This window comes from Podarcis bocagei (assembly GCF_964188305.1).
Source record: "Podarcis bocagei genome assembly, chromosome: 2".
NCBI lineage: Eukaryota > Metazoa > Chordata > Lepidosauria > Squamata > Lacertidae > Podarcis > Podarcis bocagei.
The window spans coordinates 29,311,685-29,327,542 of NC_138126.1; the positions used below are offsets into that span (position 1 = coordinate 29,311,685).

Consider the following 15,858-nt stretch of genomic DNA (forward strand, 5'->3'; position numbering starts at 1 on the left):
TTGTTGGACTCCAACTCCCATCATCCTCAGCCAATATCTGGGGATGATGGGAGCTGTAGTCTAGCAACAGCTGGAAGGCCACAAATGTTCCCCATTCCAGACTTTTAAAAAAATGTTGACTTGAAACATGCTTCCCAAATAAAATAAGATATAATGATTATTTACAATCAAGTCATCAGAAGTTATCGTTAAGTTGCAAAGTGGCCAACGCTACATTAAAAAAAAGAAAATCTGAACCTACATTTCAAAATATTCTTAACACATCGGTTTTGCATCTCAGTTACACAAGTTGAGTCTTAATAAGTACTTTATAGCAGAATACAGAACTTTTATTTGTTAGTATTTAGCTGTCTATTCTCATTCAGATGAAAATGAAACAGGGCAAATTCATCATACCCAATGACAGATACATTCTGCAGCATCACACTACCCTACTTCCCCCCTCCTCCAAATTGCATCAAGCTATTTTCTTAAGTGAACAAAAAGCAACAGTCAACTGTTTGGGTCTGTCTGCACTTGATTCTTTGCTGCCTTCCTTTCGCTAACAACAAGCAAGTCAATTGTGCTGCCCAATATGTTGTGTATCATACAATAAGAAGAACACAGCCACAGGGAAGGAGCCGTTATGCAATAGTAGCCAAATAAATCTGTACTGGAGACTTGCCCCTCCCTGATGGAGACAAGCATGTCCTCCACTTACCTGTTGCCATGGACATGCGATGCGCAAAAGGCAAAGCTGTAGTGAAGCAAGGTAGGGTCAATCATCGCTCCATTTTCTGCTCTCTCAAGCAAGTCGCTGAGGTAGCAGAGATGCCTGTGACAGCCTCTGACTCCGTTACGTGCGCAATACTCATCTAGCACAAATACCTGGCCGGGACTGAACCAGCCCTGTTTGGAAATAAGAGAGAATTTATTTCAAACGAAGGCATTAGATCTGGAAATGTGATGCTCGGCAACAGTGACAACAACAAATGGAAACCTCTATAAAGAAAGTATTAGCAATGGAAATGAAATGCATTTGCAAACACACGAAGCTTGCGTTATTGTAAGTAAGTAAATACAAATCCAATAACCTTCAGAAGTTGGCTGCAGAAACTTAATATCACAATGATAGAGTGTACATCAGATTCACCAAATTTCAGAAAGAATAAGAATTTGCACAGCTTTTACTACTGATCACTTTGTTTATTACTTATTGGCTTGCTAAACACATGAACACACCTCAGCTGATAATCACCTTCTATTACTAGCATACAAACAAGTTTGTGGCTGATTGAAGCTATGAGTCAGGCACCTGCAAATTGAATGAATCACCCATAAGTCACCCATTCAGAGGGACAATCCCCATTCTGATCGGCATTAATATAAAGCAGCCAGCAGGAAAGAAAACAACAGGAAGAATTAACAGCACAGTTCCAGAACGATACCAGAAGTCCTAGCATAATGTAAAGGCTTATCTAGTCCTGCAACTGGTATTCTGATAACAGAGGTAAGGCAGTCATCATGACTTTCATTAATTAGTGTGTTTTGATACCCATTTCAACAGGCACAGCTTCAAAGAATCCTGGGAGCTCTAGCTTGTTAAGGGTGCTGAGAGTTGTTTGGTGACGCCTTATTCCCCTCCCAGTTACAGTTCCCATAGTTCCTTGCGAAGAGGGATTGATTGTTAAATCACGCTGGGAACTGTAATTCTGGATGGGGAATCAGGGGTCTCCTAACAACTCTCAGCACCCTTAACAAACTACAGCCCCCAGAATTCTTTGGGGGAAGCCGCAACTGTTTAAAGTGGGATCAGAGTTCATTAAATGTATGGTGTGAAGGGAATTCTGCAGTCACCAAAACCAGCCCTTTGAACCTATGCTTCATTCCACGCAGGTGTGTGCACACACAATTGGGACTGCATGTCTGGCCCCACCAGGGATCTCCATGTGCCCGAGGACCTGTTCCAACAAGGGCCTGTAGGCATACATGCCTATGTGCATGGGCTCAGGTCATGTGATTTGTACCCCTGTAAGAATGGAACACATGGCTCATGTGCACAGAACCTGTGCATGTCATGAGATACATGAATAAAAAAATTCCTTCCTGTAGCACCTTAAAGACCAACTAAGTTAGTTCTTGGTATAAGCTTTCGTGTGCATGCACACTTCTTCAGATACACTGAAACAGAAGTTGCCAGATCCTTCTATATATAGAGAAGGTGGGGAGGGGTATTACTCAGAAGGGTGGTGGGAATCGGAGATTGGCAGATAGCTGAGATGAGCCTGATGAGCCTGTTGACGACTCTTAACGACTGTAATAGGTCTTACAGGAAAAGGCAAGGGGTGGGAAGGTGAGAAATGGTTTAGTCATGTATAATGAGATAAGAATCCAATGTCTCTGTTCAGACCAGGTCTCTCCATTGTTTTAAGTTTGGTAATGAGTTGCAATTCAGCAGCTTCTCTTTCCAGTCTATTTCTGAAATTCCTTTGTAGTAAAACAGCTACTTTGAGATCTTGTATAGAATGTCCTGGGAGATTGAAGTGTTCTCCTACTGGTTTCTCTGTTTTGTGATTCTTGATGTCAGATTTATGTCCGTTTATTCTTTGGCGTAAGGTTTGGCCTGTTTGTCCAATATAGAGAGCTGAAGGACACTGTTGGCATTTGATGGCATACACAATGTTAGACGTCTAACCATGCTCAAGGTGGCTTACAATATGAACAAATACATAACTACAACATCACAAAGGTAGTCATAAACAAGAATTTTTTTTAAAAAAATACACAACCAAACAGTACAACTTCCACATAAATCATAAGAAGATCTGAAATAAAGATAGAAAAAACCCAACATTAACACCCCTTCCAGCAAAACATGCCAGCCCAAGAATCTGTTCAGCAGCCTCAATTTTTGTAGCTGGAGTCAGTCAGGACTTTGTCTTCTCAGGCCAGGTGGAAAAATGGTCTGCAGGAAAGGACTCGCAACCAAGGTGGTTTCTAAGGCTCAAGCTGTATAAGAGTTTTATAGGTCAATACTAAGATCTTGGGATTGTGAATGGAATTTGATTAGAAGCCAGTCTATATTCAGGTGTAATGAAAGTAAAGCAAAATTATATTCCCGGCAGACCATCATGTTTGCCTCGAGTTGCTTTCTCAGAACAGTCTACAGGGCCACTGCTCACGATAAGAAGTGTTATAATAGTGAAGTTTCAAGGTTGCAGAGGCATGAATTAATAGGGAAGCAACTTTGTAAATCTATCCCAGCATGCTAGAGCACGATACCATCGTTTTACGGCGGGAGAACGTGCGTTATGGTGACAGCGATGATGGCTTCTCAGGTAGACTGTCTCTCACCTAATTTGAAATTCTGTTAAGTATGATAACAAAGGCATTTTTCAAAAACAAAACAAAAAATCTACAGTATCGATAGGGATGCTGAACAATTGATAAGATGTGCGTATATCGTGCTTCAAAACTGCAGAATCTTTCATCTTTTAATTGAAAAGTTCCTGCAGGGAGTAGATCAATGCCCTGCCCCTTCAGGCAACTTGTTTGCCACCCCATCTGCCACCCCAAATGCTACGTCTTTGAAATGACGCTGCTGTGAAAAGATTAAAATATATTTTCTACCACTCGGATGACACCAAATCTTTCCTGGATGCCAAAATAGCTACTGTTGAGGAGAGTTGAAGAAATATCAATTAAGAAACTCCGTCGAAGGGATTTGCTCATCCTTGTTGGGCCAACTCCAGAACAGATTGAAAAAGGGATGAAAATAATGAGGGGCAGAATCAAAGGCATGGGGAGGGGAGCAGATACAGTTCCTTTCATTACTCCAGTCGCCAGAAAGCGCATGTGTGAAAACCAAGACGCTGATTGAGAATAACGCAGAAGGTGGCCTGTCACGAGAGTCCTCTGATGGCGGTTTCTTTTCTCTGTTCCCACTTCGAGAGAGCTACCGGGATTCTGCTTTTTAGTGGGGGGCGGGCCTGAGACTAAAATATTTCCCATACTTTGTGTCTGTCTGGGGTGCGTGGGGCAGGGCGAAGGGTAAGCAAAATAAAAGGATTTAGACTTCGGGGGGGGGGGGAGGAAGGAAAAGAACACCCAAATCTACAGTTGGGCAATAGGTTTAATATCACAACACGTCACAAAACGACGTCAAGCTTTCGAGTTCTACCGAACTCTTCATTAGGCTACAGGATATGCAAAGCAGGGAGAGAGGCATGGGTGGCACGAGTTCCGATTTGGTCTCGTCTGAGACCATTTCCTCCAAGCCACACCCACCTGCTCCTGTGCCACCAGGTGAGGGGCAGGTGGCAATGCACCTGTCAGTGTACAATCAGAAGCCCTGGAGTGCATTCCTGATTGTGCATTGGCAAGGGAGGTTTGCTGAGCTGGTTACAGATCTAAATGGCTACAAGGCCATATAGGGGATTGCAGGGACGGGGTCAGTCAGCTTGGATAGCTCAGTGGGTTAGGGTGCGGTGCTGATAATGCCAAGGTTTGCAGGTTTGATCCCCATATAGGGCAGCTTCACATTCCTGCACTGCAGGTGTGGGTGTGGACTGGATGGCCCTGAGGCTCCCTTCCAACTCTACAGTTCTGTGATTGTTGGATAGGGTAACGTGTCATATTTGATATTTAGCTGCAGCTTCTAAGCAGAAGCTAAAAGAAAAGGGAAAAAAAGGGACAGGGGGTGGTTTCAGGCAGGTTGGCTGACCAGAACCACTTTACAGATCTACCTTTCATTTCGCGGTCTTGCATTTGTGAATCTATTTTGCTCCTTAGTTCAGTTTCCTCCTTGACTTTTTGTCCACAGGCTCCTTTTTCTGAGCTTGCCAAACACTGCCTAGAATGCCTTCCCAGGTCAACCCTTGTCTGTGTGCCCCGGTTTTTCTGGTCCCAATTGCAGTTCATGATTTTGGGGGCCCGAATAATAACCCTAGATCTGCCAGGGTGAGCGAGTTAGGATGTGGTTGATCTCCAACCCTGGCTCAGCTGGAGATATGCTAGCTCAGCCAGTGCCCAATAAACCTTGAAAAATGGGTGTTCCAGAAGAGTGGTAGAGGAGGGACTGTATAGTGAGATTTATGCTGGATCTTGACTCTGTTCGGCTCGCTCATGCGACTTGGCAACCCAGCAAAAGCTACACCAGCGAAAAGGGTGGTGTAAATCAAACTCTGTTTTAAAGGCTTGTTTTTTGTCTGCCAGGCTTTGGCCGGCTCAGCCGGCAGTAGCCCCCACCCCCACCCCCAGTGAACAAGTTTGGATCTGGTGTAGCTTTTGCTGGCTTCTCATACTTACAGCTCAGGGAAGTTTTTAATGTGTGACATTTTAATGTATTTTTAATCTTTGTTGGAAGCTGCCCGGAGTGGCTGGGGAAACCCAGCCAGATGGGCGGGATACAAATAAATTATTATTATTATTATTATTATTATTATTATTATTATTATTATTATTATTATTACTACTACTACTACTACTACTACTACTACTACTACTACTACAGTTGCTTCCTTCCTTACTGCAATTTGTTTACTGGGGGAATCCTACCATGTCACTGACACTTCCATGGGCTCTCTTATGGGATTTGCCATTTGAAACTGAACTATGCTTGCCATGGAAACTCTCCTAGAGACAGTGTAACTTCAGCAGATGGTTGTTCTTCTCACTTCAGGTGTCCTTTGTTCCTTTATTCCATCTCCAGACCCAAATCAAGAAACTCACGCAGCACCTTCTAAACGCTCACTTTTTCGGCAGGGAACAAGGTGTCTGGAATACAACTGAGACTTAGCCTTTATGATCCTAGGGACCTATTTCCGTTTTGTTATATCTTGGATAAATGAAGGTTAAGGTGGTCATCTGTTGAGCATACCCCCCCATCTTTCCTGAAATAAAAATGAAATTGTTTTAGAAAGGCCTGATGGTAATTTTCACCTTCGTGGGATTGCTATTTATGCTAAAATTATTCTTAAAAAAGAAGAAGAAGCCATGCACTTATTTTTGTCCATAGAACTTGTCCTCTGATAAACTTGGCTTCATTCTGGTGACTTTTGGCTCCATTGTGGAATGATGCTCCATTCTCCGTTTTTCATACAAGACTCAGCATGAAAGCAGTTCACTGCTTCGTGAATGAACACTGAACCACAGGAAAAAAATGCATAAAAGTGCTGGCAGAAGATAACAGGAAAATGGTAGATGGGCTATTTGTTGGGACCATGACTATGTAACCATCTTTAGAAAATACTTGACATCCTACCAGATAACATTCTGCAATGTATTGGGAAGCTTGAGTCTACAGTGGTGCCTCGCAAGACAAAATTAATTCGTTCTGCGAGTTTTTTCGTCTAGCGAATTTTTCGTCTTGCAAAGCACGGTGTCGGAAAAGTTTTGGGAAAGCTTCAAAAATCACCAAAAACCTCAAAAAAGGCTACCACACCGCGTTCTATGAGTTGCTCCTCGAAGTCAAGTCGCAACTGTATTAACGGTGTTAAGAAAAAGGAAACAAACTTGCAAGACGTTTTCGTCTTGCGAAGCAAGCCCATAGGGAAATTCGTCTTGCGAAGCAGCTCAAAAACCGCAAAACCCTTTCGTCTAGCGAGTTTTTCGTCTTGCGAGGCATTCGTCTTGCGGGGCACCACTGTAAAGTGGAGAACCTTATAAGGCACAGGTGCAAACTCCACAAATGGTAACACCATTGCTATTCCCAGTTCAGGAACGGCGGAAAAGCCCAAAGCTGCAGATTTTATTAATGGAGCCCGTGAACAGGGTGACTTGCATTTCATGAATGGCTTTCCCTACTGTCAGGGACCGTGCTGAGGAGGGCTGCACTGAGGAGGAATGGTAGGATCCCCCTCCCCCTCCTCTTGCATCTTCTCAGGATCAGGAGGACAGTATAGACTTGGAACAGTGGTTTGCAGAGGGACATAGTTCTGAAGGCAGAAGCTGGGAAATACTGGATGGGGAACAGCTAGGAGAAGCAGCATCGGGAAAGAGAGAGTTAACAGATTCACAGTCTCTGGACAGCGTCCACCCCCTGCTCCAAGGACACGGAGAGTTTAGAAAGTGTTAGAACAGAAAGCGCAGAGGGTACAAGCTCAGATTACAAGACGTAGGAGTGACGTAGATTAATAGGGATGGGGGGGTGACCCTTAATTGGGAGCGCTGCCATTTCTAGTAGACGTGCTCTTTGTTCTCTCGCTGTGATTATTAAAGATTCTAACTGGTAAGACGTTCCTTTCGTTTGATCTTTTGTTTACTGCCACGGGGGAGGAAGCCAATTCCTCAAAACCTGACAGCTATTGAAGAGGACAAAACAAAAAGGAAGAAAGATATGTGGTGATAGGTAATTTGGTATGTGGATGGATCCATACAGTCCTCCTTTTTTTTTTTTTACCTCATTGAGTGTATAGGAGATAGGGAGCATCAAGAGAGGTACGCAGGGGCCAGAGCAAGAACGGTTGTGTAGAGGGGTGCCTTCTTTGCCATCTTTGGGGACTTCTGTGTAGCTCACCAAACCTCTGTAGCCTGGAACTGGGTGTGTGGATTGCAGCTGGGCACTGAATGAGACACAGCTGTGGGCAGCCTGAGGAAGCCCTATCTACCTTTGTGCCTACCCATCAAAAGCAAGCCTAGAGCAAGAGACTTGAATGGTGTCAGAAGGTTCCAGGAACCTTCTTTGCTGTGAAATTTATTTATTTTTTTGAGAGGAGGAGCTCTCAGTTTGTTTGGGTCTTGAGCGAGAGCCAGGAGGCTGATAGAGGTAATGTCAGAAGGAGAAGGGATTGATATTAGTTCATTTATCAGTAAATGGCATTAATGGTTTCATTTTGCATTTTTGTAGCATTCATTTTAGTTTACAAAATGGCCTAAAATAAATAGTTTTTACTTAGAATAATATTTAAAATGGGAAAGTAACAAATAATAATACTAAAGATTCTGAATTGAACAACTGACAAAAAATTCCCAGGTGCTACTGAAAGACTATTCATGTAACACCCTTAGACTAGGCCTTCAGGCATTTCCTATTGAATATTTAGATCGCAGATGTTATTGATTTTCAAAAATACAGAATGTTTTGGAATCATCCAGTTTGACATTTTCAGAAACTCTGCAATCTCCGAATGCCACCATTTTTTGGGTGTGTGTGTGTTTCAAACTCTTAGAACGTTTGAATGCAAATTTTCATTTTATATATAAAAAAGAAAGTATGCTTATCTCTGCAGCTTTTGGGTCTGTTTCAAGAGTAGTAGAAGAAAGCACGTTAAGTCACCGCATGTCAAATCCGCAGAGCGGAAAGGCACCAATTGCAGTGTTAAAATATGGGAGTGAGTACCAGTGATGGACAGTAGAGGCATCTTCTAAAAGGCCATTTGCAGAGAGGGAGCCTATGGCTATGAAGAAAGACTGTGGCAGGCAGCTTCAGTAAATGGTGCCAACAACACCTCTGCTTCTTCCCCCAAATGCTTCTCCCTGCCAAGAAGTGTCGCCTCTGTCTTATCTGCGATGAGTCAATTTCTTTGTTTTCATACAAATCTCTGCCTCTGTGGGGAATCAAGCGAAGCTGTACAGCGGTGGCTCAAGAAAGAGCAAGGATGCTGTTTCTAGGGCATCTATCTGTCTATGAAACTGTCATAGAGCGAGCAAGAATTGCCATAAGAACAACTGTAGAGGCACATTTTACAACAGCGAGGGAGGGGTACTGTATTCATTCTAAACTCAGAGAGACATGGCCCTCTGGTACATTTGCTTGAGTTCCCCCGGGACGCCTCTGCATTGACTCATCTATGGCAGCGTTGAACTATGGGCTGATTCACACAGTTTCACTTACATGCGAACAGATGTGCTCTCTCCTGAGCAGGGAAATTAGCAATAAGTTGCATCCAATGCTAGCCCTACCCAGAGTAGACCCACTGAAGTTAACAGGCATGACTAACATAGATTCATTACTTTCAGTGGGTCCGTTCTGAGCAGATCTTACTTGGAGGGAACCCAATTTTCTTTACATGTTATCTTCAGGACCAGGCTTCCAGTCATGGCAGGATCACCTGTGAACCAGTTGGTATTTACATCTTATTTGCAACTTGAAAAAAATCTTAGTGAGTCAAGCTGTGTGAAGCCCAGCAAATAGAGAACTTGGCTTGATATTGTTAGTATGGAACTGACACACACAGAGTCTCTCTCTCTCACCACACATGCACACACCTTTAAGAAATCCACATAAGTATAAATAAATGGGCTGCAAAGGCTTCACATATTGTGTTTAAGATTCCATATTATTCCATATATTGTGTTTGAAACAGGAATGTAAGGCAGCTTTATTTCATCTCATTAACTTTAATGGTAAAATAGAAAAAACTATATTTTATAAGGAAGCTCATATGCAGCCAAGACATGGAATGCAGATGAGCATTATAGATAGTGGTTTCTCTGAGGCATGTATGTTACAGGTGAATGAATCAGCATCTGCTGCCTCCCAAAGAAAAGCTACCCAGTACATTAGACACAAGGGTACCGCATTTTTGCTCCATAAGACTCACCAGACCATAAGACGCACCCAGTTTTTGGAAGAGGAAAAAAAAATTTCTGAAGGGAGCGCTGAGCAGAGCCTCCCGCCTGCATTCGCTCCATAAGACGCACACACATTTCCCCTTACTTTTTAGGAGGGGAAAAGTGCATCTTATAGAGTGAAAAATACGGTAAGTTTTCATTTTAGGAGACAGCAAAGGGGAATTCACTTGTCTCTAGCAGTAACCCCCCCCCCTCTCTAGGATCCATTCTATTCTCTTGGTTGGTATCTGGTTTTTTATATTGGTAAAAATTGGTAAGATAGAGATAGCTTGTTACGCTTACTTTTTGTTTGCCGGCAAGTAGAATTGTAGCCTCAATATACCAGCAAAACCACCAGTGCCAAGTTCAAAACAAAGGTTTTGATTTTAAACAACAACACAGAAAATAAATTCAAGTAAGCAATGCCCACCCACTTTAAACATTGTTCACAGAGCCAAACAACTATTTAGAATAATGGAACTGTAGTCAGAAAGAAGCCTTCGCTGAGATTTGATAAATAAGATGTTCACCTGGTCACTCATGGTGAGTAGACATCACCTTGAGGTGATCAATGAAGAAAACTTTTTAAAGACAGCTGTTTCTTTCCTTATTGGCCACTGATGTACCGTAGTTCATTGATGTAGGTTTGTGCAGACAACTTTACTTTACTAGCAACCTTTGTGGACAGAGCTGCAAGTCTGCCTTTATGTTCTTCCCAAGCCTGAGGACAGCTCTGTTCATTCCCCCCACCCTTCAACTGTCCAATGCAGATCCAAGCATACCATAAACATGGCCACATAATCATGTGCACAGCACAAGAATGTTTGCAGAACATATCATGCAGCAATGAAAGGTAAAAACAAATTCAGTCTGATCTGGAGGGAAAACCTTTCATGACTCCAATGGGTAATCATTCAGGCCCCCATTATGAGAAAAAAAAACATCCAAACCAATGCAAATTTCATTGAACTGTTATTCCAAATCTCCCAGGATCCTATAATAATGTATTTATTTCTTATACCCTGCACATCTGACTGGAAAAACAACAGCAACACAACAGACCATCATACATTAAAAGGGCTGCCTTCAGATGTCTACAGAGGGTTGTATATTCATCTCTTTGACATCTGACAGGAGGGTGTTCCACAGGGCAGGCACAACTACTGAGAAGGCCCTCTGCCTGGTTCCCTGTAACTTCACTTCTTGCAGTGAGGGAACCAGCAGAAGGCCCTCAGAGCTGGACCTCAGTGTCCGGGCAGAACAATGGGGGTGGAGACACTCCTTCAGGTATACTGGACCAAAGCTGTGTAGGGTTTTAACTACTATGTCTAGTAGTTGAAACAACAGACTAGTAGGTGAGTCTAGTCACAATTTGAATTTCTCAGCAGAGGAAAGCTATGTTGGAGGATTTAAATGGTTTCAAGACATAGCTACACAGGGTGAGTCCAAGGCTGCAAATAACTTTTATAAATTATGTTCAGTACAATCAAGGAGGTGTGCCAGAACTGTAATCCTGCCATCATAGGAACAAGCGAACTATAACATATAACTGTGAAAGTATATGAATTCCACAGAAAAAAGTGTAATGTTCTGAAGGTGTCTGATCTGACACCAAAAGTCAAGTAAAATCTAAAGTCCCAACTGCAGGATCAAACACAGCTTTGGGTGTAGTCAGCGGCGTAGCGTGGGTTATCAGCACCCGGGGCAAGGCAAGTAATTTGCGCCCCCTAACCCGGGGCAAGGCAATTAATTTGCGCCCCTAACCCGGGGCAAGGCAAGTACAGTAATTTACTCTCCCAAGCAGCAGCAGCAGCAGCAGCAGCAGCAGCAGCGAGGCTTCTCTTTCCCCCGCGCTCTCCTGGAGCTGCCTCTTTTCTTTCCTTTTTTTCCCTTTCTCCAAGGCTTTTCGCTTTCTCTCCTTAATTGATTCCTCCTCCACACCGCAGCGTTTCCTGGCTGCTTCCCCCCCCTTCCCCTCTCTCTCCTCCTCGCTCTGCTTGCCCTGCCCTGCCTGAGGGCGCCCTGAGGAGACTCCGCTCTCCTTTTTGACCAGGCGAGGTGGAAAAGTCTCTTCCCGCCCCCTCGCCAGACTCCCTGCTCGGCTCGGCTCACTAGCCAGGCGGCCAGTGGAGAGAGAGCCGCAATTACCATAAAGCTCCTCTCCCTCCGCTTCGCCAAGCTGTCAAAGCCCGGCAGCAGCAGGCGCAGCCAGACCCCCGCCAGCCAGCCAGCCCGCCCGCCCGCCCGGCTCCCTCTCCTTTTTTTGCCCGTGGCAGAAGGCTTCGCTCTCCCCCTTCCGCGACCTCCTCGCCAAGCCGAGCGAGCGCGGGCTCCCTAACCCGTGGATTTTAGTAGGGGCAGAGAGCTGCTAGTGCGAGCGCGCCCCCCACCCATGTTGCGCCCGGTGCGGCCGGCACCCCTGGCCCCCCCCACGCTACGCCACTGGGTGTAGTAACATTCAATAAATAGCAATGTACATTAAAAATTATACAGGAATTTAACACGTTAGTGATGGCCAAATTTATTTTCAATTTCTGGTTCAATTCCACCGACTTTGGGATGCAGGTGGCACTGGGGGTTAAACCACAGAGCCTAGGACTTGTTGATCAGAAGGTCGGCGGTTCGAATCCCCACTACGGTGTGAGCTCCCGTTGCTCAGTCCCTGCTCCTGCCCATCTAGCAGTTCGAAAGCACATCGAAGTGCAAGTAGATAAATAGGTACCGCTCCGGCAGGAAGGTAAATGGCGTTTCCGTGCGCTGCTCTGGTTTGCCAGAAGCGGCTTAGTCATGCTGGCCACATGACCGGAAGCTGTACGCCGGCTCTCTCGGCCAATAAAGCGAAATGAGCGCTGCAACCCCAGAGTCGGTCACGACTGGACCTAATGGTCAGGGGTCTCTTTACCTTTTAGTGATGGCCAATTTTATTTCCTGGTTCAATTCCACCGACTTTGCTGCTTAGGATATGACGTGATGCAATGATGGATACTAAAGTATGAGTGTCAGTTCTGTTTCTTGTTTCTTAGCATTTACATGTCAATATTTTATTAAAAAGGAAACATGAAACCCTATGCTGTGCAGAATGGCTAGCAAAGACAGTAGGTTCAACAGAGGTTGTTTTCGAAAGATAAGACGTCTGGGGGCCAGTTTCGGACCTGGAGTAAGCAGGCACGGCTTCCACTAATTGCAGTGGCACGGCACAGACTTTCCCCAAATCAGACTTTGGTGCCCAGTATTGATATTATATAGACCAAAGAATATACTTGCCAGACAAGAATAGGAATCATTAAGTCTGTGGTCCAAAGTGAGGCGCTGAAGCATCTCAAAGAGTGCAGCGTGGTCAAAGTTACAGGGATTGGAAGAGATAAATTCATCCATGCCATGCTTTTGAGCTCTATCTGCATCTGTTCATTTATACATATAGAGAAAGAAACAATTTAGAGAAACGTTGCATTGCAAAAGATGCATCAAATGCTATTAAATGAAGCACGAGAACTACTTTGCTCCCTAGCATTCGGCTGAATTCCAGGCTCACAAGCCTCTATCAAATAGTCTTCAGCTTCCATTGTCAACTTGCAACACTTCTTTATTGCCTTGAGGCCAAAGGTACTGGAATCAGCATCTACCCCACTTGAGCGCATTTCTTCTGTACTTAACAAGAGAACTTTTCCCTCATGAAAGCAAACAAACCTCCAAAACAACTCATTCCAAAAAGCAAACTAGAAGGATGGTAACAAACAGCCAGTTCCTATTTATGTATTTCTAAATAATTGTAATAGATTCTGCCATTCTAAGGAAATGTGGTTCACTATGTTTTCTTAATTTTACTATATTTGGCTAAGCATAAGCCCTTTTAGACTTTTTGGGACTAAAATCTTATCCATCATGGTTTGTTTGGTTTTTTACTCAACCTGCAGACATAGGGGTGTGGGTTTTTTGCTATTTTTTTTTACAGCAGATTTAAAATCTTTTTTGGAAGAAACAACATAAAAGATGCTCCTCTAAACATCATAGACAAGTTAAGTGGAGGTGCAATTTCTATTTCAGTGACAGAGCAGTCTGATTATTATTTTTTGGACCCTATTAAAAATTGATTCAGATAATTACTGTGCAATCCTATATACATTTCAACCCAGAAGTATGTTTTACAGATTTTAGTGGGACTAACCGTCAGGTAAGTGCACATAGGATTGCAACCTAAGCATTGTATCGGGGTTCAACTTCTGTTATACTTTGTGGGGGACAGGAGAAATGCAAGATGCTGCCCTAGCCTATTAATAATAATAATATTTTTTTATTTGTCCCCGCCCTCCCTGGTCATAGCTGGGCTCAGAGCGGCTAACATTATATAAATAATACATGTTTAACTCTGATAAAATACCCACTTTGTTCATTTCATTTTAAGCTGATGTCTTCTGGTACAAGTTTACAGAGACGACACCTATTACCCACATTAATTAATTAATTAATTAATTAAAATCATACCTAGATAGCAGGAAGTATTTTGTAGACAGGGGCATGTCTACAAAAGACACTGTTTCCAGTCCTAACGCAGATGTGTTTTGTTCAGGAGCAACAGAATTAAAATAACCCCTTTCCCTTAAATACTTTTTCTCCATTGACTCAGTTTTCTGCTAAGTGAGGCCTTGCACAAATCCTCAACAAATAAAGCAGGAAATCGGGATTTAAATCCCTACCTTGTTTACAGCTTCCTACTAAGGTCTTAAGAGAATTAGCAAAGCTGAAGGGCACAATAGCACACTTAAAATGAAGACCTAGAGTTTCTTTGGGATGATTCTCACTTCAAAAGCACAACAAGATTTTTCTTTTCTCTTTTTAAAGGCCTGTGTTTCAAAAACAGCGAGTGGAGCTGTGCTTATATAGAAACAAAGGAGATTTCTGCAAAAGGTTTCTGAAGTGGGGAGCACTGCACAAATTGCTTTGAGAACGCCTGGCTCCTATATTAAGGAATTAGTGCAGCCTTTTTTAATAAAAAAGAAAACAAGAGAAGGGAGGGGACGAACCTTTTATAGAATATTATCTACATAGAAGATTTTGGTTTTCTAAAAGGCTACACAAGCAAACTATAAAACCTGCAGCATCTCCATTAACTGCAACAAGGTGTTAGTTCAGCAAATAATGTATTTGTTTCTTTGATTCTGTACGTCGAACTAAAAATGGCAGCCTAACCTTTCCCTGTACATGCTGACTTGGAATAAAGCCTCATTGAATTTTGAGGGGCATACCTGCAACCCATTGAAAGGATAGGATACGTTATTCCAGAGTATGGTTTTATGTTTTTTGTTCAGTATGAACATATTTTATTCAATAACTGGTTGATCTTCTAATTTATCTTTTATCAAATTAATTTCTAGCTGCACATCTACAGAGCAGTGTTAAATATAGTTTTATCTGGTTGGCTGATGCTACATAATTAGCCCTGTATGTTTCTCAGTTCAGTGGCAAGGAATGTGTGAATTAAGTCAAACACCTTGGCTGTAAGCCATAGTGCCGGCTCTACCATTAGGCAGAGTAAGGCAGCTGCAGGCTACAGCAGAGAATGTCATCCCATCATCAGCACTGATGATTGTGCATTGTTAAGTTACAATGGACCAGGCTGTAAGTTTACTTTCCCTTCAGGCTTAAGACCTTCAGCACAGTCCAGTGTAACCTTGGGTTTCAAACTGCAGCACACTATGAGCAACCAATCAGATGCTGTCTATCTCTTTTGACAGACGATGCCCATCCCCTCTGGGCCAAGATCAATTTGATGAATACAAATACACCAGCAAAAGGCTTCCCCACCCCTGCCATTTTCAAGTTTTACAGCAGCCAGAATAATAAACACATAATAAATGAGAAGCTTCACAGTTTTAACAGGCTGGATGAAGCTTTTAAAAATTATTTTAAATAGTCAAGGCTGTAGTGTTCAAATTTCCCCGAGTAGACTGCAAGCTGACTGTCAGGGAACTGCCATCAGAGCATCAGGTGGTGGAGGGACTCAGGCAGGATGAAAGAGACTCAACTGCTGAAGCAGGGACCAGCAGGGGGAGGAGTGATTCTCTGAGGGAATGTGAGCAGGAGGGAGGGCTCAGGGACGCTTCCAGCGAAAACAGTGGGGAGGTATCTGAGTCTCACATAGGGAGACCCATACCTCGCAGGAAACTGTCACGCCGTGAGTCCAGGAGACGCGTTTCCGTTAAGGAACTTCTTTGCTGGAAACGCTTCCGCAGGCAGCCACTGTCGGACTCTACTAGTGACTAGAGCAGACATGTCTGAGGAGCTCCGTCACACACGGAGGTTTGTGGGGGCGCACAAACTCTGAGGGAG

At 43.4% G+C, this 15,858-nt stretch overlaps 1 protein-coding gene across 8 annotated transcripts in view; it reads right to left on the reverse strand.

Annotated features, from left to right (window-relative positions):
• Nucleotides 1-15,858, reverse strand: part of CADPS (calcium dependent secretion activator) — a 357,825-nt gene that overhangs the window by 130,256 nt on the left and 211,711 nt on the right. For all 8 annotated transcript variants that reach the window (XM_081183972.1, XM_081183969.1, XM_081183968.1 and 5 more), the window contains exons 12-13: nucleotides 12,796-12,932; nucleotides 701-888 (exon numbers count right to left, since the gene is read on the reverse strand). In XM_081183972.1, the coding sequence (XP_081040098.1) occupies nucleotides 701-888; nucleotides 12,796-12,932 (325 nt within the window). The remainder of the gene's footprint in view (nucleotides 1-700; nucleotides 889-12,795; nucleotides 12,933-15,858) is intronic.